We start from the raw sequence: 20,004 nt of genomic DNA on the forward strand, positions 1-20,004 counted from the left end.
TGAGACCCTCATTCTCAGTTCTGAGTGTTTCGACTTTGTTAACCGCTGGATCCTAAGCACTTAAAATAGTACTTGCTCTTAGGGCTTCCCTGGTGGCGCAGTGGTTGAGAGCCCGCCTGCCGATGCAGGGGACACAGGTTTGTGCCCCGGTCCCGGAGGATCCCGCATACCGCGGAGCGGCTGGGCCTGTGAACCATGGCCGCTGAGCCTGCGCGTCTGGAGCCTGTGCTCCACAACGGGAGAGGCCACAGCAGTGAGAGGCCCGTGTACCACAAAAAAAAAAAAATAGTACTTGCTCTTAAATGTTGAGAGAAATAAGAATATGTAACATTAATTATTAAGGCCACAAGCTTTTTAAAAAGTAAACAATATTATTATATATAAACATTGCTAAGGGACTTCCCTGGTAGTGCAGTGGTTAAGAATCTGCCTGCCAATGCAGGGGACACGCGTTCGAGCCCAGGTCCAGGAAGATCCCACATGCCGCGGAGCAACTAAGCCTGTGTGCCACAACTACTGAGCCTGCACTCTAGAGCCCGCAAGCCACAACTACTGAGCCCACGTGCCTAGAGCCCGTGCTCCGCAACAAGAGAAGCCACTGCAATGAGAAGCCCGCGCAGAACGAAGAGTAGCCCCCGCTCGCTGCAACTAGAGAAAGCCACGTGCAGCAACAAAGACCCAACGATGAAGACCCAGTGCAGCCAAAAATAAAAATAAATAAATAAATAAATTGATTAAACATTGCTGAAACTTAAGGCAAAGTCTAAGAAGTCTTTATGATGTATATTCTTTTTTTTTTTTTGCAACTAAAACAGGATTTTTAAAATTGTGGTAAAATGTACATTACATAAAATTTTCCACCTTAGCTATTTTTAAGTGGCACTAAGTACCTTCACATTGTTGGGCGACCGTCACTACCATCCACCTCCAGAACTTTCTCATCTTCCCAAAGTGAAGCTGTGTCCCCAGGAAACACTAGCTCCCCAGCCCGTTAACCACTGTCTGTCTCTGTGAATTTGTTTGGTGTAGGGACCTCGTATAAGTGGACTCATACACTATTTGTCTTTTTGTGTCTGGCTATATTCTTTATTTTAGATAACTTATTGATAACTTTTTTATTCTATGAGTGACACATATCTGTTTTGCAAAATATAGGAAATACATAAACCAAAGGAAGAAAATAGACGTCACCTTTAAGTTCTACTCAGATAACCACTAACAACATTTTTTTATCTTTTAGAGAGAGAGAGACATTATAATTTGTTGTCTGCTTTTCACTTAGCAGGGTATCATGAATATGTTTCCGTGTCCTTAAATATTTTCTGTGTAACCATTTCTCTTCCGCCTCTCTTCCGGGTATCGCCTCATAATTTTTTATAGTTTTTTTAGTTGAAGTATAGTTGATTTACAGGTTTCAGGTGTACAGCAAAATGGTTCAGTTATACATGTACAGATATGTATATATTCTTTTTCAGATTTTTTCCATTATAGTTACTACAATATACTGAGTGTAGTTTCCTGTGCTATACCATAGGTCCTTGTTGTTTATTTTATATATAGTAGTGTGTGTCTGTCAGTCCCAAACTCCTAATTTATACCTCTCCCTTTCCTTTCTGGTAACCGTAAGCTTGTTGTCTATGTCTGTGAGTCTATTTCTGTTTTGTAAATAAGTTCATTTGTATCACTTTTTTACATTCCACATATAAGTGATATCATATGATATTTGTCCTTCTGTTTGTGACTTACTTCACTTAGTATGTTGATTTCTAGGTCCATCCACGTTGCTGCAAATGGCATTATTTCATTCTTTTTTATGGCTGAGTAGTATTCCATTGTATATGAGCACCACAGCTTCTTTATCCACTCCTCCATCGATGGACATTTAAGTTGCTTCCATGTCTTGGCTATTGTAAATTGTGCTGCGGTGAACATTGGGATGCATGTGTCTTTTCAAATTAGAGTTTTCTCCAGGTATATCAGAGGCATCATAATTTAATGAACAGTCTCCTTCCTGTTCTCGTGCAGTCAGGTTCCAAGGTCTGCCTGTCTGTGTGCCCGACTTCACCGTCCTGAATGGTGGCTCCTTGACGTTTGGCCTGGTGTCTGTGGAGCAGGTCTGCCTGTGAGCAGCTCACTGACCAGGCATCTCTTCTTTCTCCAGGATGACAGAGCTTTTCAGTTTGATTGACACCATGTGGCCTCCAGTGGCGCCTCTGAAAGCACCAGGCCACGGGCCAGCCTTCGAGGTAAGCCCAGCATTGCAGCGTCCCCCAACCCCACACCCCCCATCGCACCTGCGCTGTGGCCACCAGGCGCTGAGCCAGTGCCAGCCCACAGTGCACATCCCCAAGAAGCCCAGGTCCAGAGGGTACGAGCCGGTACAGAGATCCAGACCCACTCGCCTCGCTCACAGGCTGCGGCCTGGCTGCCTTCCACACGGTGCCGCGCGCATGCCTCCTGAGGTTACTTTACGTGACGCCTCTCGACCCCCATCGTCGAGGGCCACTGTGCACTGAGGGTCTCAGCCTCGCACCGAATAAGAAGCAGGTGGCTTCCCCGCCACCTTCCTGTCAGTAGTAGAACCAACACTTAGTCACCAATTAGAGCAAAAACTCAGTAAACAAAACCCATGGGTATCGGTTCAGCCGCCAGCTCAGCCAGGGGTTTCCCTTTCCTTCCTCATCACATTGCTTATGGCAGCCAGTTGCTCACAGGTAGCAAAATCGAGCGATGAAAATGTGCCCCTACTCCCCGCCCTGAGCCCTGTCCAGCAGGCTGGCAGCGGCTGCTTCGGGCTTTAGTCCCCAAGCTGAGAACGGGGGCTGCCGTGCTTGTGTGGTAGCTGACTTCCTAGCACAGGCCGAGACAGTGGCTGTGTCCTGTGCTAGACCAGCAGCCTAGTGGTCAGGAATGCCATTTCTAGATTACTTCCAGGGAAGAAGTTTCTAACTGGTGTCTTCAGTGTACTCTGAAGAATAAACTTCTAAAATGAAATCTTGAATTGGTAATAAACTCAAAAGCACAGACGTTCTTATGCTTGTTTCCAGAGAGAAACAACATAACCCGTCTCTTACAGAGCCTTCCAGAGAAACAGCCTGCATCTGTGAATAAAGAGGTCTTTATTAAAGAGTGGATTTATATTAATAGTGTATTTGAGTCTTTTAACAACACATTCGCCTTCATTTTAAACAGGAAAAAACTCATCTGCCTCCTCCTAGCTTCTGTTACGTCCTCACTGCTCATCCAAACCTGGGACAAATTGACGCAATTGAAGAAGGCTCTATTTCGAAGCTTTACCAGCCTCCGATTCCCCGCTGCTTAAGAGAAATTCTCCAGGTGGCGTCTTTGTTTGTACCCTGGTCTCAGTTACTTTGCTGTGTCCGTGAGCTTGGGGAGACATTCCTCTCTGTTTTCAATACCTTTCCAGACTGATGGCCCCTGTACCCGTTGCAGTTTCTATGCCAGAGTGATTTACCAAAGACCACAGGTAATCCATCTCTCTTTTCTCAAATCGTGTTGCATAGCTTATTAAAGGATAATCTCTCTCAGAAACTGCTGCAGTACCAAAAGAGAAAAACACTGTTGAACTTGAGCTGGGTGCACTCTGTGCTGACATGGTGGTCAGTCCATTCCTTGTGCAGGTGGGGCTGCAGCCCCTGGTGAAGCGCTGGGTGTGCAGCCGCCAGGGGGAACCCGCCCGGCTCTGCCCAGGCATGTCGGCCCCTTTCTGACACAGGCAGGCTGTAGAAAGGAAGGAGCAGCTGAAGCCTCCTTTCCGGGGTGAAAGTAGGAGTCTCAGGATGGAGCTCAGCCATTTCTAAGGTCTCTTTCTTCCGCAGTCGAGAGGAGCCTGTGGTCGCTGGGAGACCTTAGGCAGCTCTCTGGGGCAGCACCCAAGTCAGAGGGCCGAGGCCAGGGGAGGGGTGCTCTCGGCCCACGAGTGCATGCCCTCAGTCCTGCAGGAGCCTCCACTGGACCTTAGCTCAGAGCTGGACAGTGGCGTGCCACAGCCACTCCCTGTTCGCTTGTAGGCACTCGAGAGAGAATCAGCACCTGTCCCGGAACTCGAGGGCTCTCATCTTCCTCCCTGTAACTTTCTCTAACTTCCTGTGTGTAATCACCCTCTCAACCACGTGAGCACTCTCCCCCACCCAAGTCACAGCTCCTGACCGTGCCGCTACCTCCTCCGCCCGGTCGTGTCAGCCGCCATGCCATGTGGGATCCGCAGCCTTCCTACAGGGGCCTTCCCAGCCAAACCCTTGTCCCCATTTGCATCTACTGGATCCTAATGGCAGAGTGGCATTATGTCCTAATCACCTCCCGAAGGCCCCATCTCCCATTACCATCACGTCACATTGGAGTGTAGGACTCCAACATATGAACTGGTGGGGCGGGGAGAGGCAGAGGAGGGGGACATAAACATTCAGTTCGTAACTATTCCTAACCCTTGGGAAGCTTGTATCTAGCAGGAAAGAAGAGTGTGTGTGCTGACGGTAAGGCAATGTGATGATATGTGAACACGTGGCATTGGGAGGAAGGGCATGGCTTCTTCCTGGTGGGTCAGAGGGCAGGCAGAGTGGAGCCAGGGACGGGCAGGTCTCCCCCCGCAAAGGAGCCCTTAAACCAGCTGCAAGGTGGGAGCTCACGGGGCTCAGCCGTGTCCTGGGGGCTGCTGACCAAGACACACAAAGGCTATTGCATGTTTTGAAATACTTATTGAAATGATATCAGAAATTGTTAGTGTTAATAATAATCATCTAAGATTATTGCTTTTAAAAAATAATTTTGGCTCTAAGAAAAGCTTCTAAGTTAACAGCCTGACTGTGTCTTTGAATTATAGGTAAACAGTTCGCTTCTGGAGCCAAGGGAGCTGTGGCTGGTGGTGACCGACGTTACTCTGCAAACACAGGACGAGGGCTCGGGTCTCCCCAAAACCATGCCTGTGCGCGTGGCCCCCTCATGCGTGCTGGGCCAGGAAGTCCGGGACGCGCTCTCTGAGGCCACCTCCAAGAGCTTCTTCTTCAGGGATGCTCTCCGAGACCAGGGTATGCTTTCCTCTTACTGACGGCTCTGATGTGGTGACTGAGAGATGCCAGAAAATGGCTTTGTGGATTCTTGATGTCTCTGTCTTGCTCTGGAAATGCAGGCCCCATCCCGAAGTCCACTGCGGACAAGACCCCTGTGATGGCCACATGGACAGAACCAGAACCCCCTGCATGCAGTGCCGGCACAGCAGCAGGAGATGCCAGTGGTCACTCAAGGGTGGTCTGTTGGGGTCACACTTTACAGGTGCAGAAGCCACCTGAAGCCACTGCCTGGCGCATCACTTTTTAAAACAAATGAAAAGCTAGAACATTTAAACACGTGCTTTCGTCCCTCAGTATCCACTCCTCTGCGGACACCAAGACCTGCAGGTGCTCAGGTCCCTTCTGTAACATGGTGGTATCTGCATATGAGCTGCACACATCCTCCCATTTTTTTAAAAAAATAAATTTATTTATTTATTTATTTTTGGCTGTGTTGGGTCTTCGTTGCTGTGCACGGGCTTTCTCTAGTTGCGGCGAGCGGGGGCTACCCTTTGTTGCCGTGCGTGGGCTTCTCATTGCGGTGGCTTCTCTTGTTGTGGAGCACGGGCTTTAGTAGTTGTGGCACATGGGCTCAGTAGTTGCTGCACATGGGCTCTAGAGTGCAGGCTCAGTAGTTGTGACCCATGGGCTTAGTTGCTCTGCGGCTTGTGGGATCTTCCCGGCCCAGGGCTCGAACACGTGTCCCCTGCATTGGCAGGCAGATTCTTAACCACTGCGCCACCAGGGAAGCCCTCCTCCCACACTTTAAATCTTCTCCAGATCACTTACGATACCTAATACGATGTCAGTGCTGTGTGAATACTTGCCGGTGTGCAGCAAATTCAGATTTTGCTTTCTGGAACTTTTTTTCCAAATATTTTCCATCCACCGTTGTTTGAATCTGTGCTAGTTTGAATCTGCAGATGCAGAACCTGCAGATACAGAGACCTAACTGTATGCTTAGATTAGTCAGTACTTTTTTCCAAGAATCAAAGTAGGGTCCTACTTAGACTGTATATTTTTCCGTGTATATAACTTGCATGACAGGATTTGCCTTTAGGAATGGAGTTTGAACGCAGTGTTTGTGTGCTCTTACAGCTTAGTGCGCAAGGCTTTGGGCTTCCTTTCTGCACGGTGCCGTGTCTCTGGACACACGGGGGCCGCACAGTGGTGCCCTTGGCTCCCCCAGTCCCCCCAGCTCCCAGGTGGCTGGCAGAGGACACATTTCTACTGGCAGGAGAACTCGCTTGTTTCAAACCTCAGAGCTGCAATAATCTGAAGTGTCTCTGTTGGCAGGTCAGCTTGTTTGTGTTGCACGAACTGTCCTCCTGCTTCCAAAGCCCCAGCTGGGTGTGGCCTCTGGTGCCTGGGAGCTGACGAGCCCTGTGAGCCTCGATGAGCTGGATTCTGTCACTCGGGTCAACTCCATTTGCAGCGTCCAAGGTGGGTAGTCGATTTTGATGGAAGAGGTATTTGTATTTCCTTAAGTATCACACTTACCTTATATTCATTTGCTCAGTTGTTCATCGAGTATTTGTTGCGTGCCTGACATTGGATGCGTGACAAAGACGCGACCAGAGACAGGACGGCAGCCTGCCGTGCTCTGAGTGCCTGTCGCCAGGACCTCACCTGTAGGAGGCACGGACAGGAGCCCTGAGCTGAGATGGCAGGGGAGGGGGGCTGGTCAGGTGCAGGGTGGGGGCAGGAGGAGAGCAGGGCTTACAAAGGCTGCTGACAGGGCAGGTGGATAAGCGCCAGAGTCTGGGAAGAGGCTGCAGGGGCATCTGGAGGGGCCGGAGGGGCTGCGGCCTCAGGTAGCACGCAGGGTGGGGGGCGAAACAGGGCAAGGAAGTAGATCTGCAGGTGGATTAGTCAGGAGGGAAACTGACAGGTAGGGTAACAAATTCAGTACAGGGGAGCGAGACGTGGACGGAGGGCAGGAATATCTGTGAAAGCAATTTGCTGAATTAATTTCCAAAAAGTACAGAAATTCCAAAAGTAACATTGATGGCCTGTCTCTTCCACCCTTGGACCACTAGATTCCTGAACCCCACTGTGGTTTTTATGAACAGCAAAAGCTGTGATGCCACTGATGCTTGAATCCACGGTCCCTGTGTGCTTGTGAGATTGAGCACGTGTTCATTGTGTTGAGGCCCTTTGGATTTTCCCTTCTTTGCGTTTCCTTTTACCGTTAGTACCGAAACATAACTGCTACAGCCTGGTGGTCCTGAAGAAGGCAGGCTCTGTCACCTGTGTCCGGGTCCCCACTTTCTCATCTCTGCAACAGGGATAACAGGACTGACCCCAAAGCCTTGCTGAGGAGTAAATGAGCTGGTGGCGAAGGCGGACATTCAGTGCTCCGGGCGGCAGGCGGCTGGCTGGGGGCTGGAGGCAGTGACGGCAGGGCTGGGGCGCCAGGGCCCTCAGGATTGCTCTGGCAGAGTTGGTCAAGGCCTTCCAGACAGGTGAGGGCACGTGGAGAACGCCGGGCAGCCGTGAGAGCTTCGTGTGCTGGCGGAGCGGGGCTGTCGTGGGCAGGCTGGCCCTGTGCTGTTCTGCCGTCCCCGGCCGTGTTAACGAGGTGGGATGGTCAGATTTTTGTCTTAAACGAAGCGATTCTTTCAGCACCACGGATGGATCGACTGTGGTGCAAAGCGGGGGCTGGCTGTTGGCAGGAAGATGATTGCGCTGCTGTTTGGAGGAGCACGGGGGAGGCTGGCCGCAAGGCTGGAGGCCGAGAGGGCCAAACTCGAGCAGTCTCAGGCAGCCTGTCCACGGCCTGTGGTTTCCAGCCGCCCGCCGAGAGGCTCCCATCCCCTCACCTCTCTCAGAGCGGGGTCGCTCCCGGGCGCAGAGCAGGGAAGGATGAGGAAGCAGCCCCCAAGTGACAGTCCCCACCCCTCCCACTTTGGCTTTAGGAGACCACAGGCATCGCCACCACCCGAAGCACCATTTTATGAGAAAGTGCACCTGAAGAGCTGGCTTCCTGAGGAGGGTTTGGAACCTGACCCACTCTTACCTGCAGCCAGGGAGTAAGAAGCACAGAGGTGCAAGCAGAGGAGAATGTGTAGACACTTGTAGGGACAGAGAGAAGACCCGAGTTTTCTGAAGACCCTAATATTTTTTGTTTTTGTTTTTTGGGGGTTTTTTTTGTGGTACGCGGGCCTCTCACTGCTGTGGCCTCTCCCGTTGCGGAGCACAGGCTCCGGACGCGCAGGCTCAGCGGCCATGGCTCACGGGCCCAGCCGCTCCGCGGCATGTGGGATCTTCCCGGACCAGGGCACGAACCCGTGTCCCCTGCATCGGCAGGCGGACTCCCAACCACTGCGCCACCAGGGAAGCCCCTAATATTTTTAAAAAATAATAATTTATAGTGAGATTTACAGAACACAGACTTAACCATTTTAAAGTGAGAAGCTCAGTGGCAGTCCCTTTACAGGGTTGTGCAACCACCTCCTATTTTACCTTTTGGCTTTTGTCATCTGAGTGGCTTTGAAAACAAAGTGGCAGTCTGGTTTTCAATCACAGTGTCATTGAGATGAAACTCACCCTTTTAAAGTGTACAGCTCGCTGTTTCTAGTGTGCTCACACAGTTGTGCAAGCACGCCCACTGACTAGCCCCAGAGAGGAACCCGTGTCTGTCCGCAGTCATGCCCCGTCCCCGCCCAGCCCCTGGCTTCTGCTTCTCTACCTTCAGTCTCATGGACACGCACATGAATCCTGCACTGTGTGCGCCTTGGTTTCTGGCTGCTTTCACTCAGCAGAACATTTTCGAGGCATTTCTCAGGCTGCATTCCTTTCTGTGGCTGAATATTCCATTGTATGGGTAGACCCTGTTTTGTTTAAACATTCATCAGTTGATGCACATTTTTTTTGATACTGTGATTCATGCTGCTGTGAATATTCATGTAAGGCCTTTGGGTGGACGTGTATTTTCCGCTCTTTGGGTGTATTCCTGTTGTTTCAGATGGTGTTCATGTGGGCCATGATCATAAGTAGAGAACAGCGGCAGAACCAGGAAGAAGCTGTGCTCCCTCCAGAGAAGGTAACCCTTCCGAGGGACAGAACTGAGGCTGAGATTGGGCCCTCCCGGCGCAGACAGCATGACCACAGGGCAGTGTCGGGAAGCGTGGCCCACGGTGAGAGATCCAGTGTCCACTGTGGCCTCTCTGGAGAAGGGCAGTGTTGATGGAGGGTTTCTGGCCAGCAGCACCCGTGGAGCGACACCTGGGCAGTGGAGGGAGAGCTGGGCCAGCAAAGTCCTCCTTGTGCCCCCAGAGCAGAGCTCCGCGACAGGTCGCATCCCCTGTGCTTCACGTCCTCACCAGCATTTGGTGTTCGCAGGGCTTTAGATTTTAGATTGTCAGCCATTCTGACAGGTGTGTGATGGTGCCTCATTGCTATTTTAGTTTGCGTTTCCCTGACCACACGTGACGTGGAGCGACTTTCACGTGCTCATTTGCCATGCGTATATCTTCTGTGGTGAGGTGTCTGTGAAGCACTTTGGTCCATTTTTTATTCGGGTTGTTCATTTTCTTATTGTTGAGTTTTAAGAGTTTTTTCATATATTTTGGATAACAGCCCTTTGTCAGATAGGTCTTTTGCAAATATTTTTTCCTGTCCTTGGCTTGTCTCTTCATTTTCTTAACAGCGTCTGCAGACCAGTTTTAATTTTAATGAAGTCCAACATCAACTTGTTTTTTTCATGAATTGTGCTTTTGGTGAATCTAAACACTTGTTGTCTGATCCAAGGTCACCCAGATTTTCTCCTGTTTTCTTCTAGGAGTTGTACAGTTTTGCATTTTACACTTAAGTCTATGATCCATTTTCAGTTAAATTTTGTGAAAGGTGTAAGGTCTTTCTGGATTCATTTTTTTCCCATGTGTTTTGTCAGTTGTTCTGTCACTGTTGAAAAGGCTGTCCTTTCTCTATTGAAATGTCAAAGATCAGTCGACTATATTTATGTGGGTCTATTTCTAGGCTCTCTATTCTGTTGCACTGACTTACTTGTTCTCTCACTGCTACAACACTGTCCTGATTACGGCAGCGCTGGTGTGTGTAGTCCTCCAGCGTGTTCTTCATTATTGTCTTGGCTATTCTAGGTCTTTGTCTCTTCCACATAAACTGTAAAATCGGTTTGTTGGGGGCTTCCCTGGTGGCGCAGTGGTTGAGAGTCTGCCTGCCGATGCAGGGGACACGGGTTCGTGCCCCAGTCCAGGAGGATCCCGCATGCCGCGGAGCGGCTGGGCCCGTGAGCCATGGCCACTGAGCCTGCGTGTCCGGAGCCTGTGCTCCGCAACGGGAGAGGCCACAACAGTGAGAGGCCCGCGTACCGCAAAAAAAACACGGTTTGTTGGTATCCACAGAATAACTTGCTGGGATTTTGATTGGGATTGTGTCGAATCTGTAGAGCAACTTAGAAAAAATGTACATCTTAACACTGTTGAGTCTTCCTGTACGTAAACATGGAGTATCTCACCGTCGATTTCTTTCAGCAGAGTTTTGTACTTTTCCTCATATAGATCTTGTACATATTTTGCTACACTTATACCTAAGTATTTCATTTATGTTAGCTAATGTAAATGGTGTTGTGTGTTTTTAATTTCAAATTCCCTCGTTTATTGTTAGTATATAGGAAAACAATTGACTTTTGTATTTTAACCTTGTATCCTACAACCTAGCTACAAACATGTTTGTAGTTCTAGATTTTTTTGTTGTTGATTCTTTGGGATATTCTACAGAGAAAACTGTCATCTGTGGACAGGAGAGTGTTTTTCTTCATTCCCGACCTGTATACATTTTATTTCCTTTTCTGGCCTCTGGCATAAACTGGGACTCCCAGCACCAGGTTGCATAGAAGCAGTGAGAGGGGACTTCCTTGCCCTGTTGCTCATCTTAAGGAGAAAGCATCAACTTTCTTTCTCGCCATTAGGTAATGATGTTAGCTGTAGGGGGTTTGTTTGTTTGTTGTCTTTTCTGCTAAAGATAATCTCTTTATTCCACACATTGAAGGAAAAGAACCCTGCTCTTCTCCTACTGCTCTCTTCCTTCCCCTGCAGTTGGTTCTGTGTGTTGCTAAGGTCAATACTGTCCTGTAGCTATAAAGCCTTGCACTTTGTCTACAGGTTGATCCTCAAAGATGAAAATCAATAAATGGTATTTTGGGACTTCCCTTGGTGGTCTGGTGGTTAAGACTTCGCCTTCCAGTGCAAGGGGTGTGGATTCAATCCCTGGTTGGGGAGCTAAGATCCCACATGCCTCGGGGCCAAAAAAACAAAACGTAACTCAGAAGCAATATTGTAACAAATTAAATAATGACTTTAAAAATGGTCCACATGAAAAAAATCTTTAAAAATGGTATTTTGATTATTATGATTATATAAATACTTTTAGCTGAATGGGAAACTAGTCTACACACTCTAGTTCCTTTCTTCTATGGTTTTTTTCATGGAGTTTTATGTTGACTTTTATTTTCCTAGCACTGCCTGCCCTACACCCTAATTTTCTCCCAAATTCTCAAAAAACGGTGACAAATCTTTGGAGTCATCCTTTTCCTTTGTAATCTCCCTCCTGGAGCCTTCTGTCCCTCTGAACCAATCTTGACTAGTTGCTCTGTTGTCAGCTATTGTCCTGGGCCTCCCTTCTATTTATCATTTAGGTTCGATTCATTCTTTCCTAAATCACATAACTTCTTTATTGGTTTATTCTGTCTGTAGGTTTTTTGTAAATTTCTTTACCAAGTTGTGGAAACCCCCTCTAGGCTACTGAGAGTTTTTATCATGAATGGGTGTTGGATTTTGTCCAGCACTTTTTCTGCATCTATTGATATGATCATACGATTTTTCTTTAGTCTGTTGATATGATAAATTACAGTAATTGATTTTTTAAATACTGAACCAGCCTTATAAACCTGTAATAAATCCCATTTGGTCATGGTATAATCCTTTTTTTATATAGTTGGATTAGATTGCTAATATCTCGTTAAGGGCTTTTGTAACTATGTTCATGAGAGATATTGGTCTGTAGTTTTCCTTTCATGTAATGTCTTTATCTAGATTTGATACTAGGTGAATGCTGTCCTCAGAGGTTGAGTTAGGAAGTATTCCTTCTGCTACTATCTTCATGGAAGAAATTATAGAGTATTGGTATAGTTCCTTTCTTAAACGTTTGATAGAATTTATCAGTGAACCCATCTGGGCCTGGTGCTTTCTGTTTTGGAAGGTTATGCATTATTGATTCAATTGCTTTAATATAGGCTTACCTTGTTTTATTGAGCTTGGTAGATCCTGCATTTTTCACAGATTGAAGTTCTGTGGCATCCCTGTGTCAAGCAAGTCTTTCAGTGCTATTTTTCAACGGCATTTTGCTCACTTTGTGTCTTGGTGTCACGTTTTGGTAATTTGTGCAATATTTCAGATTTTTTCATTATGACTACGTTTGCTGTGGCGATCTGTGGTCAGTGATGTTTGATGCTACTGTTACAAAAACATCATGACTTGCTGAAGGCTCAGATGATGGTTAGCATAGTTTAGCAATTAAGTATTCTTTAATTAAGTGGGGTTTTTTAGACATAATGTATTTATTGCACACTTAGTAGACTACAGTATAGTGTAGACATAACTTTTGTATGCACTGGGAACCTCCCAGATCCATGTGACTCGCTTTATGGCAGTATTCGCTTTATTGTGGTGAGTGGTCTGGATCCGAGCCCACAGTATCTCTGAGGTGTGCCCGTAGGTCTCGGCCTATTCAGATCACTAGTTTCTTCTTGTGGGAGTTTTTGCAGATTGTGTCTTTCAGGGACTTGGTCCATTTCACTTAAGTTATTGAATTTGGGTGCATAGAGTTATTTCTGACATTCCTTTATTATCCTTTTAATTATTCCTTTATTGTCCTTTTATTACTGATCCACGGGATCAGTAATGATGGCCCCTCTTTCATTTCTGATATAAATAATTTGTTTCTTCTCTCTTTTATCCTTGGTTATCCTAGCTAGAAGTTCATTAATTTTTATTGACCTTTTCAAAGAACCAACTTTTGGGTTTCTTGATTTTTTCCTACTGATTTCCTGTTTTCAATGTCATTGATTTCTGCTCTAATTTTTGTTATTGCTTATGTTCTCCCTACTTTGTGTTTTAGTTTGCTTATCTTTTTCTTGTTTCTTAAGATGAAAGCTTAGACTATCTATTTTAGATGTTTTCAAATATTTACATTTAGTGCTGTAAACTTCTCTAAGCACTGCTTTTGCTGCATCCCACAAGTTTTGATGTGTTTTTGTTTTCATTTAGTTCAAGGTATTTTTAAATTTCTCTTGAGATTTTTTCTTTGACCCACGTGTTATTTAGAAGTGCATTGTTTAATCTCCAAGTATTTGGGGGGTTTCCAGTTGTCTTTCTGTTATTGATTTCTGGTTAATTCCATCGTGGTTTAGGAGCATAGTTAGTATGATTTTTATACCTTTAAATGTGTTAAGGTGTGTTTTGTGGCCCAGAATGTGGTCTGTCTGGATGAATGTCCCATGAGAGCTTGAGAGGAAGGTGTGTCCTTCTCTTGTCGGATGGAGGTGTCTGTAAACATCAGTCAGAACCGGGGAAGGTGCTACTCAGTTCAACTATGTCTTTATGATTTTCTGCCTGTGGATCTGTCGGTCACTGGTAAGGGGACTTGAAGTCTCCAAACACAATATATACAATACAGCTGTGGGCTTCCCTGGTGGCACAGTGGTTGAGAGTCCGCCTGCCGATGCAGGGGACACAGGTTCGTGCCCCGGTCCGGGAAGATCCCACGTGCCGCGGAGCGGCTGGGCCTGTGAGCCATGGCCGCTGAGCCTGCGTGTCGGGCCTGTGCTCCGCTGAGCCTGTGCTCCGCAATGGGAGAGGACACAACGGTGATAGGCCCGTGTACCGCAAAAAAAAAAAAAAAACAGTAAAATACAGCCATGGGTCTCTTTCTCTCCTCGCAGTTCTGTCAGTTGACTTCACGTCGTTTTAGCAGCCTGTTGTCAGGCAGACACACATTAAGGACAGATACGTCTCCTGGGAGAACAGACCCCTTTCCCATGAGGTAACGCCCCTCTCGATCCCTGATGCCTTTCCTTGCTCCGAAGTCGGCTGTGTCTGAAATCAGTGTAGCTCCAGTTTTCTCTTATTAGCATGAGCGTAATATACCTTTTTCTGTCCCTTTGCTTTTCATCTCTGTGTGTCTTTGTGTTTGAAGCAGATTTCTTGTAGACACCGTAGAGATGGCTCACATTTTTTGTCCGCTCTTAAGAGGCTATTTCTTATATTTAGACCATTCACATTTAAAGTGAATATTTATATCATTGGGTTAAGATCTGTCACACGTATATTGTTTTCTGTTCCTGGCTCTTGTTTCTGTTTTTGTTTTCCATTCTCTTCCTGCCTTTTCTCATTCTTTTTTCCCGCTTGGCTGCACCAGGCGGGATCTTAGTTCCCCGACCAGGGATCAAACCCAGGCCCTCGGCAGTGGAAGTGCCAGGTCCTAACCACTGGATGCCAGGGAAGTCCCTGCCATTTCTCATCTTGATTGAGCATTCTGTGTGATTCCATTTTCTCCTCTCAGTATGTCAGTTATACTTCTAGAAAAAATTTTTAGTAGTTGCCCTAGAGTTTGCAATGTACACTTAGAACCAGTCAAATCCACTTTCAGATAACACTGCCCGCTTCAGGGTGTAGCCACATTATCAGTCTCTCCCTCAGTCCCTTATAACAGCTGTCATTCACTTCACTTACAAGGCATAACACTGAACATCCTTGTTACAGATCAGTTTAGAACCACAAAGGTTAAAGATTTTACTTTACCCCCATTTATTCCTTTTCCAGTGCCCTTCTTTTCCTTTATGTAGGTCCAATTTCTGACCTGTATCATTTCATTACCTTCATTACCATTTTAACGTTGAGCAGTCTGGGGGTCTCTCTGAAGCTGTCCTGCAGGCGTGCAGGTGGGTCCGATGGATGTGTACAGACTGTTATCACAGTGCAGCCAGGTCCTCCGAGAAGGCCCAGCTAACTAGGGATTAAGAGAAGACGAAGCCCAGCTGCAAAAACCAGGGATTGGCCCAGCCTCCCACACAGGAGCCCCCAGCCAAGGCAGAGGCCATGCAGGAACCAGCTCCCAGATGGACACAGGGACGGGACCCCCTGCCCTCCAGCCAGCCGTGGGCTGGCCCAGACTGGATTCCATCAAATCCAGGATAGCCCCTCAGCCGTGCTGTGCTCTGCCCTGCCCAGCCTGCCTCAGGAGGGGCTCTCAGCTGGCCTCAGGGTCTCCCTCGGCCGCCTGGACCTGGCAGGACAGCAGGCGTGTTCCCCGAGCAGAGCTGGGATGGACGCAGGGAGTGGCCTGTGCGTCAGTCACTCGCTGAGAACCCGCAACACCTGCCAGGAAGACGTCTCCAGGAGGTGACGGCGCCCATGGCCTCCCTGCCCAAAAGGCGGCTCCAGAGCCGCGGGGACTTCCTTCCAGTCTCTTTTTGGGGACAGCTTTGCAGTTGGTTTTATCTTCCTTGCCCCACTTGACACTTTGTATCTGCCGCTTGCTGGTGGGCGGTGATCTTCCCTGCACTGTGCAGGGGGTGCGGTCACGCAGGGGGCAGAGTCCTGCCCTCAAACCGGGTGTCGACCTTGACCTAGTAGAAGGTCCTGAGCCCCAACTTCTTTCAGCCAGAAAGAAGGGTGGGGACAGTGTGGCAGAGAGCTGGCCGCCCACGGAGGATGGGCCGGAGTGCTTCCCATAGGACCCTCAGGAAGGACCTTTCACAAAGTCGTTTTCATAAACATGGGATACACCTTCCCAAGCCTAATTACAAGAGGTTTCTGTAAATGAGACAAAGAATGTAAAGGCTTTTAACAGCAAACTGCAGCAATTTGCCAGAATTCTCAAACCCTAACAACAGTTGTTGTTTTCCTTCTGATGCTTCTTTAAGTGAATGTCCTAGATACTAAAGGTTAATAGTACAATTCCCAGCTGTCCCCTGGGTTGCCAGAAGGGATTGCCAGTGGTGTGGAGACCCCAGATGAAATGTATTTCCTCAGCCCGTGCCTCGTTCCCTAATTGGAAGGAAATTGCTTAATCCCATGTAAGTGTAAATGCTGTTAACACCCAAAGATATTCTAGGGTAAAGGGAACTGTGGTTTGTAGCAGTCTTCTTTTTCTTAATTCATTTAGCAGACCTGCCAAGGACTGTGTGAGCCTCTGTGCTGACACCCCCTGGGGTGGGAGCCCTCCCCGCAACCTGGACTCTTGACATTCATGAAGACGCACCTTCGGCTGTATTATAAGCTCTTATTGGCTTAACTTTTCATTGCTTTGACTCAATCTTGATTAGATTTGCAAGAACAATGAAATTAGCTGGGCAGCCTTTTTAAAATCAAGCTGTATTATTTTCATTTTGCAAAAGCCATTCAAGGATGCACTGCATGAATGCATTTTGATAAACTGAGCCTACTTAGTTCTCATCATTCTGTTTTATCCTCTACAAATAAATTTTCTCCTAATGTTTGTTCTAGTGGAGAATGAAATTCTTTGCTCCAAGAGTGTGAAGGATGACTCTTCTATCTTTCTGGAAACTTAGGTCACATCTTACTTTTTTTAAAATGTCTAATTTCACCACTTTTCAACAAGGATGGTCTGTGATTTGCAGTGAATCTTGATGGTATGTACAATGCTTCACATTCCAAGAAAATCAGACCAACTCAGTCCCCTGTTTAAAATTCCTTTCTGTCTCCTCATCCCTTCCAAGACCAAGTCTGGAATCCCCAGCGAGACCCTCTATGGTCCTGGCCTGCCAGCCTGCGGACTTCACAGCGGTCTCACCTGCCTCTTTTTTCTGCCTGTTTGGCCTCCAGCCCCACCTCAGGGTGAAGAGTGGGCCTGTGCCTCTCCCTACCTGCAGCCCCTCCTCGGGTCCATTCTTTCGGGAAGTCTCCCCTGACACTTAGGCCAGCCTAGAGGCCTCTCTTTTGCACCTCTGAGGGGTCTTTTCCATTTCTCAATTTAGCATGTATTTCATGGTTTTCTTTAATAAACTGATTTTTTTTTAGAGCAGTTTTGGGTTCACAGCAAAACCGACCAGAAGGTACAGCGCTTTTCTGCGTTCCCCCACCCCCATACACACACAGCCTCGCCCGCTGTCAGCATCCCCCCTGGATCGTTGATGACCGTGATCGACACGCCGTCATCATCCAGAGTCCATAGTTTACAGCAGGGTTCACTCTTGGTGTTGTCATTTTATGGATTTAGACACACTTCGGACATGTAGCCATCATTACAGCGTCATACAGAACAGTTTCCCTGGCCTAAAACCCTCTGCGCTCCACCTCCTCAGCCCTCTCTCCCGCTTAATAGCCGGAAACCACTGATCTTTTCACCATCTGTATAGCTTTGCTTTTTCCAGTATGTCCTGTAGTTGGAATCATACAGTGTGTAGCCTTTTGAGCTTGGCTTTTTTCACTTAGTAATACGCTTTTAAGGTCCCTTCATGTCTTTTCATGGCTCAAGAACTCATTTTTTAAAAATCATTGAATAACATTCCACTTTCTAGATAAACCAGAGCTTATGTATCCATCCAGCTACTGAAGGACATCTTGGTTGCTTCCATGTTTGGTAATCCTGAATAAAGCTGCTGTAAGCATCACGTGCCGGTGTGGATGTGGACACACATTTTCAGCTCCTTTGTGTAAATACCAAGGAGCGAGATTGTTTGATTGTATGGTAAGACTGTGTTTAATTTTGTAAGAAGTTGCCAAACTGTCTTCCAAAGTGGCTGCACCATTTGCCTCCCCGCCAGCAGTGATGAGAGTTCCTGTTGCTCCACATCCTCACCAGCATTCGGTGCTGTCAGTGTGTGGGCTTTGGCCGTTCTCATAGGTGTGTCGCGGTGTCTCATTGCTGTGTTCATTTGCATTTCCCTCAAGACGTGATGCTGAACATCTTTTCACATGCTTTTCTCCTGTCTCTGTATCTTCTCTGGTGAGGTGTCTGTTCAAGTCTTTGGCCCAATTTTTAATCAGGTTATTCTGATTCTTATTGTTGAGGTTTTTTTGTTGTTGTTGTTTTTTTTTGGAGGGGGGGTGCTGTGCTGCGCGGCATATGGGATCTTAGTTTCCCAACCAGGGCTCGAACCCGTGCTCCCTGTATTGGAAAGAGGATTCTTAACCACTGGACCACTAGGGAAGTCCCTTTACTGTTGAGTTTTTAAAGTTCTAATATACTTTGGATGGCAGTCCTTGATCAGAGTGTCTTCTGCAGATATTTTCTCCCATATTTCATGATCATTTTACTTGTTATTTATCTGCTTTTCCAGCCTGACTGTGGCATCCATGAAAGTGTAGATTGTGGCATCTACCCTATGTTCAAAGTGCTATGTGTATATCCCACACTAAAGAGCATTGTATATGTATTTGTTTGTTGAATAAATAAATCACAAACGTTGGAGTAAAAAAGAAATGAGGGAACCAGAGAAATCACATAAGAAGAGATACTGACAAACCAATAAGCATATTTCTCTTCGCATGTCGAAGAAGTGGAGCCTAAGCTGTGGAGTTCCAGCCTCACCGTCCAGCAGGCAGTGCTGCCTGTGAGCGTCAGTGCAGTGGGCGGGAGTGGGCGGCAGGGGTCGGAGGTTCTGTGGGAAGCGCCTCTGAAAGGGGTTCCGCCATCTCTGTGCTCACGCGCTTGGACGCAGTAACCCCACTCCATGAGTGCATCCTAAGAGAAGGGTCCAGCACAGAAGGAGCCAGGTAGACAAATGCCCACCGCCTCGGGCTAGGGCAGTTTGGAGACCTGGTGTCCAGTCAGGAGAGTGGCCGAGAGAACCGGGACCTAAGGGGACAGCCATGCAGCAGCCTAAGGGCAGGACGAGACGGATCAGGGATGGGGTGCTCGTCACGGCCTCAGAACATGCACGTTGGAAAAAGGCAAAAACGAAAATACTTGGTTAGTAATATGCCTGAGCTTTAAAACCTGCTCTTTGTTGCAATTTTGTGCCATGAATGGAAATTATAAAAAGCTTAGGAACATTTATATAAACTCACAAATGAGAAGCAAACCTGGGGCACCTCACGTTACCGTCTGTGACCTGAGGGGCAAAGAGAAGTTGGGGGACAGAGCCGCCTCTGAGCCCGGGTCTGCTTCCCTGGGCCTAGGCGCTGTGGTCGCCGTGGACGAGAGCACCGCCTGCTCGTGGCCTGCGTGTGACCTGTGTGGCGGTGAGAGACTGGAACGGAGGCCGGAAGACAGGTAGGGGCAGCAGCAGCAGCAGCCCGGGACCCCACTGCCTTGTGCCTCGGGCCAGGGGCCGGGCCCAGGGCACACGGAGGAGGCCGGGCGCCGTGTTTTCTCTCCTCACGACTGGGGTTCTGCGGTTCCCCGAGGCTCTTCCTGTCTTAAAAGAGAGAAGAGCCAGGTTTCCTCAGCTTCTTTGTTATCAGGCGGGAGAAAAAGAACTTGGGGCTAACACGAACGTGAGACACACTTGGTGACGGCACAGCCGACCTCTGCAAGCAGACATCCCTGCCCAGCCTTACCGCCCCCCACCCCGGGGCCCGTCCTCGGCGCCGGTCCTCCGGCCCCCCCGTGACTGTCGGAGGCACGTGCACAGGGCGTGTCAGCACGTTCCTGCTTCTTGACGCCTCACAGGTGGTGGCCTGGACAGGCCTTCCTTGGAAGCAGGAAGAAGCAGAGACACTGGTGGTGGGAGCAGGTTTGCAGTCCGGCCCTTCCCCTTGTTGGCTGCGTGGCTCAGCCGGGGGGGCCCCCACGCCAGGCGCTGCGACCGCAGAGCCCAGGCTGCTTGGGGCCTGTTCTAGGAGCCGGGTTTCTGAGCCCCCCTCTAACACGGCAGACGGACACTCGCTCGCGTGCAGGGAATGTCTGTGTGTCTGCCCGCCACCAGGCTCCCGCGCTCTGTGCCTTCTTG

The 20,004-nt window shown here is 48.2% G+C and overlaps 1 protein-coding gene across 13 annotated transcripts in view; it reads left to right on the plus strand.

Moving 5' to 3' along the window:
* The window catches only part of SPIDR (scaffold protein involved in DNA repair), a 403,848-nt gene that overhangs the window by 328,045 nt on the left and 55,799 nt on the right, over positions 1-20,004 (plus strand). For 6 of the 13 annotated variants that reach the window (XR_009559681.1, XR_009559679.1, XR_009559678.1 and 3 more), the window contains exons 12-17: positions 2,162-2,246; positions 3,193-3,336; positions 3,428-3,487; positions 4,841-5,045; positions 6,363-6,509; positions 19,232-19,325. Coding sequence is in view for 3 of the 13 variants with exons in the window: in XM_030859801.3 (XP_030715661.1) it covers positions 2,162-2,246; positions 3,193-3,336; positions 3,428-3,487; positions 4,841-5,045; positions 6,363-6,509; positions 19,232-19,325 (735 nt within the window). In the remaining 10 variants the exon portion in view is untranslated. Of the gene's footprint in view, positions 1-2,161; positions 2,247-3,192; positions 3,337-3,427; positions 3,488-4,840; positions 5,046-5,146; positions 5,408-6,362; positions 6,510-7,261; positions 7,532-9,033; positions 13,977-14,028; positions 14,130-19,231; positions 19,992-20,004 lie in introns of those variants that run through there. The other 7 variants (XR_009559684.1, XR_009559685.2, XR_009559683.2 and 4 more) reach the window with 7 other exon arrangements.

This window comes from Globicephala melas, chromosome 17 (assembly GCF_963455315.2).
Source record: "Globicephala melas chromosome 17, mGloMel1.2, whole genome shotgun sequence".
Taxonomy (NCBI): Eukaryota; Metazoa; Chordata; class Mammalia; order Artiodactyla; family Delphinidae; genus Globicephala; species Globicephala melas.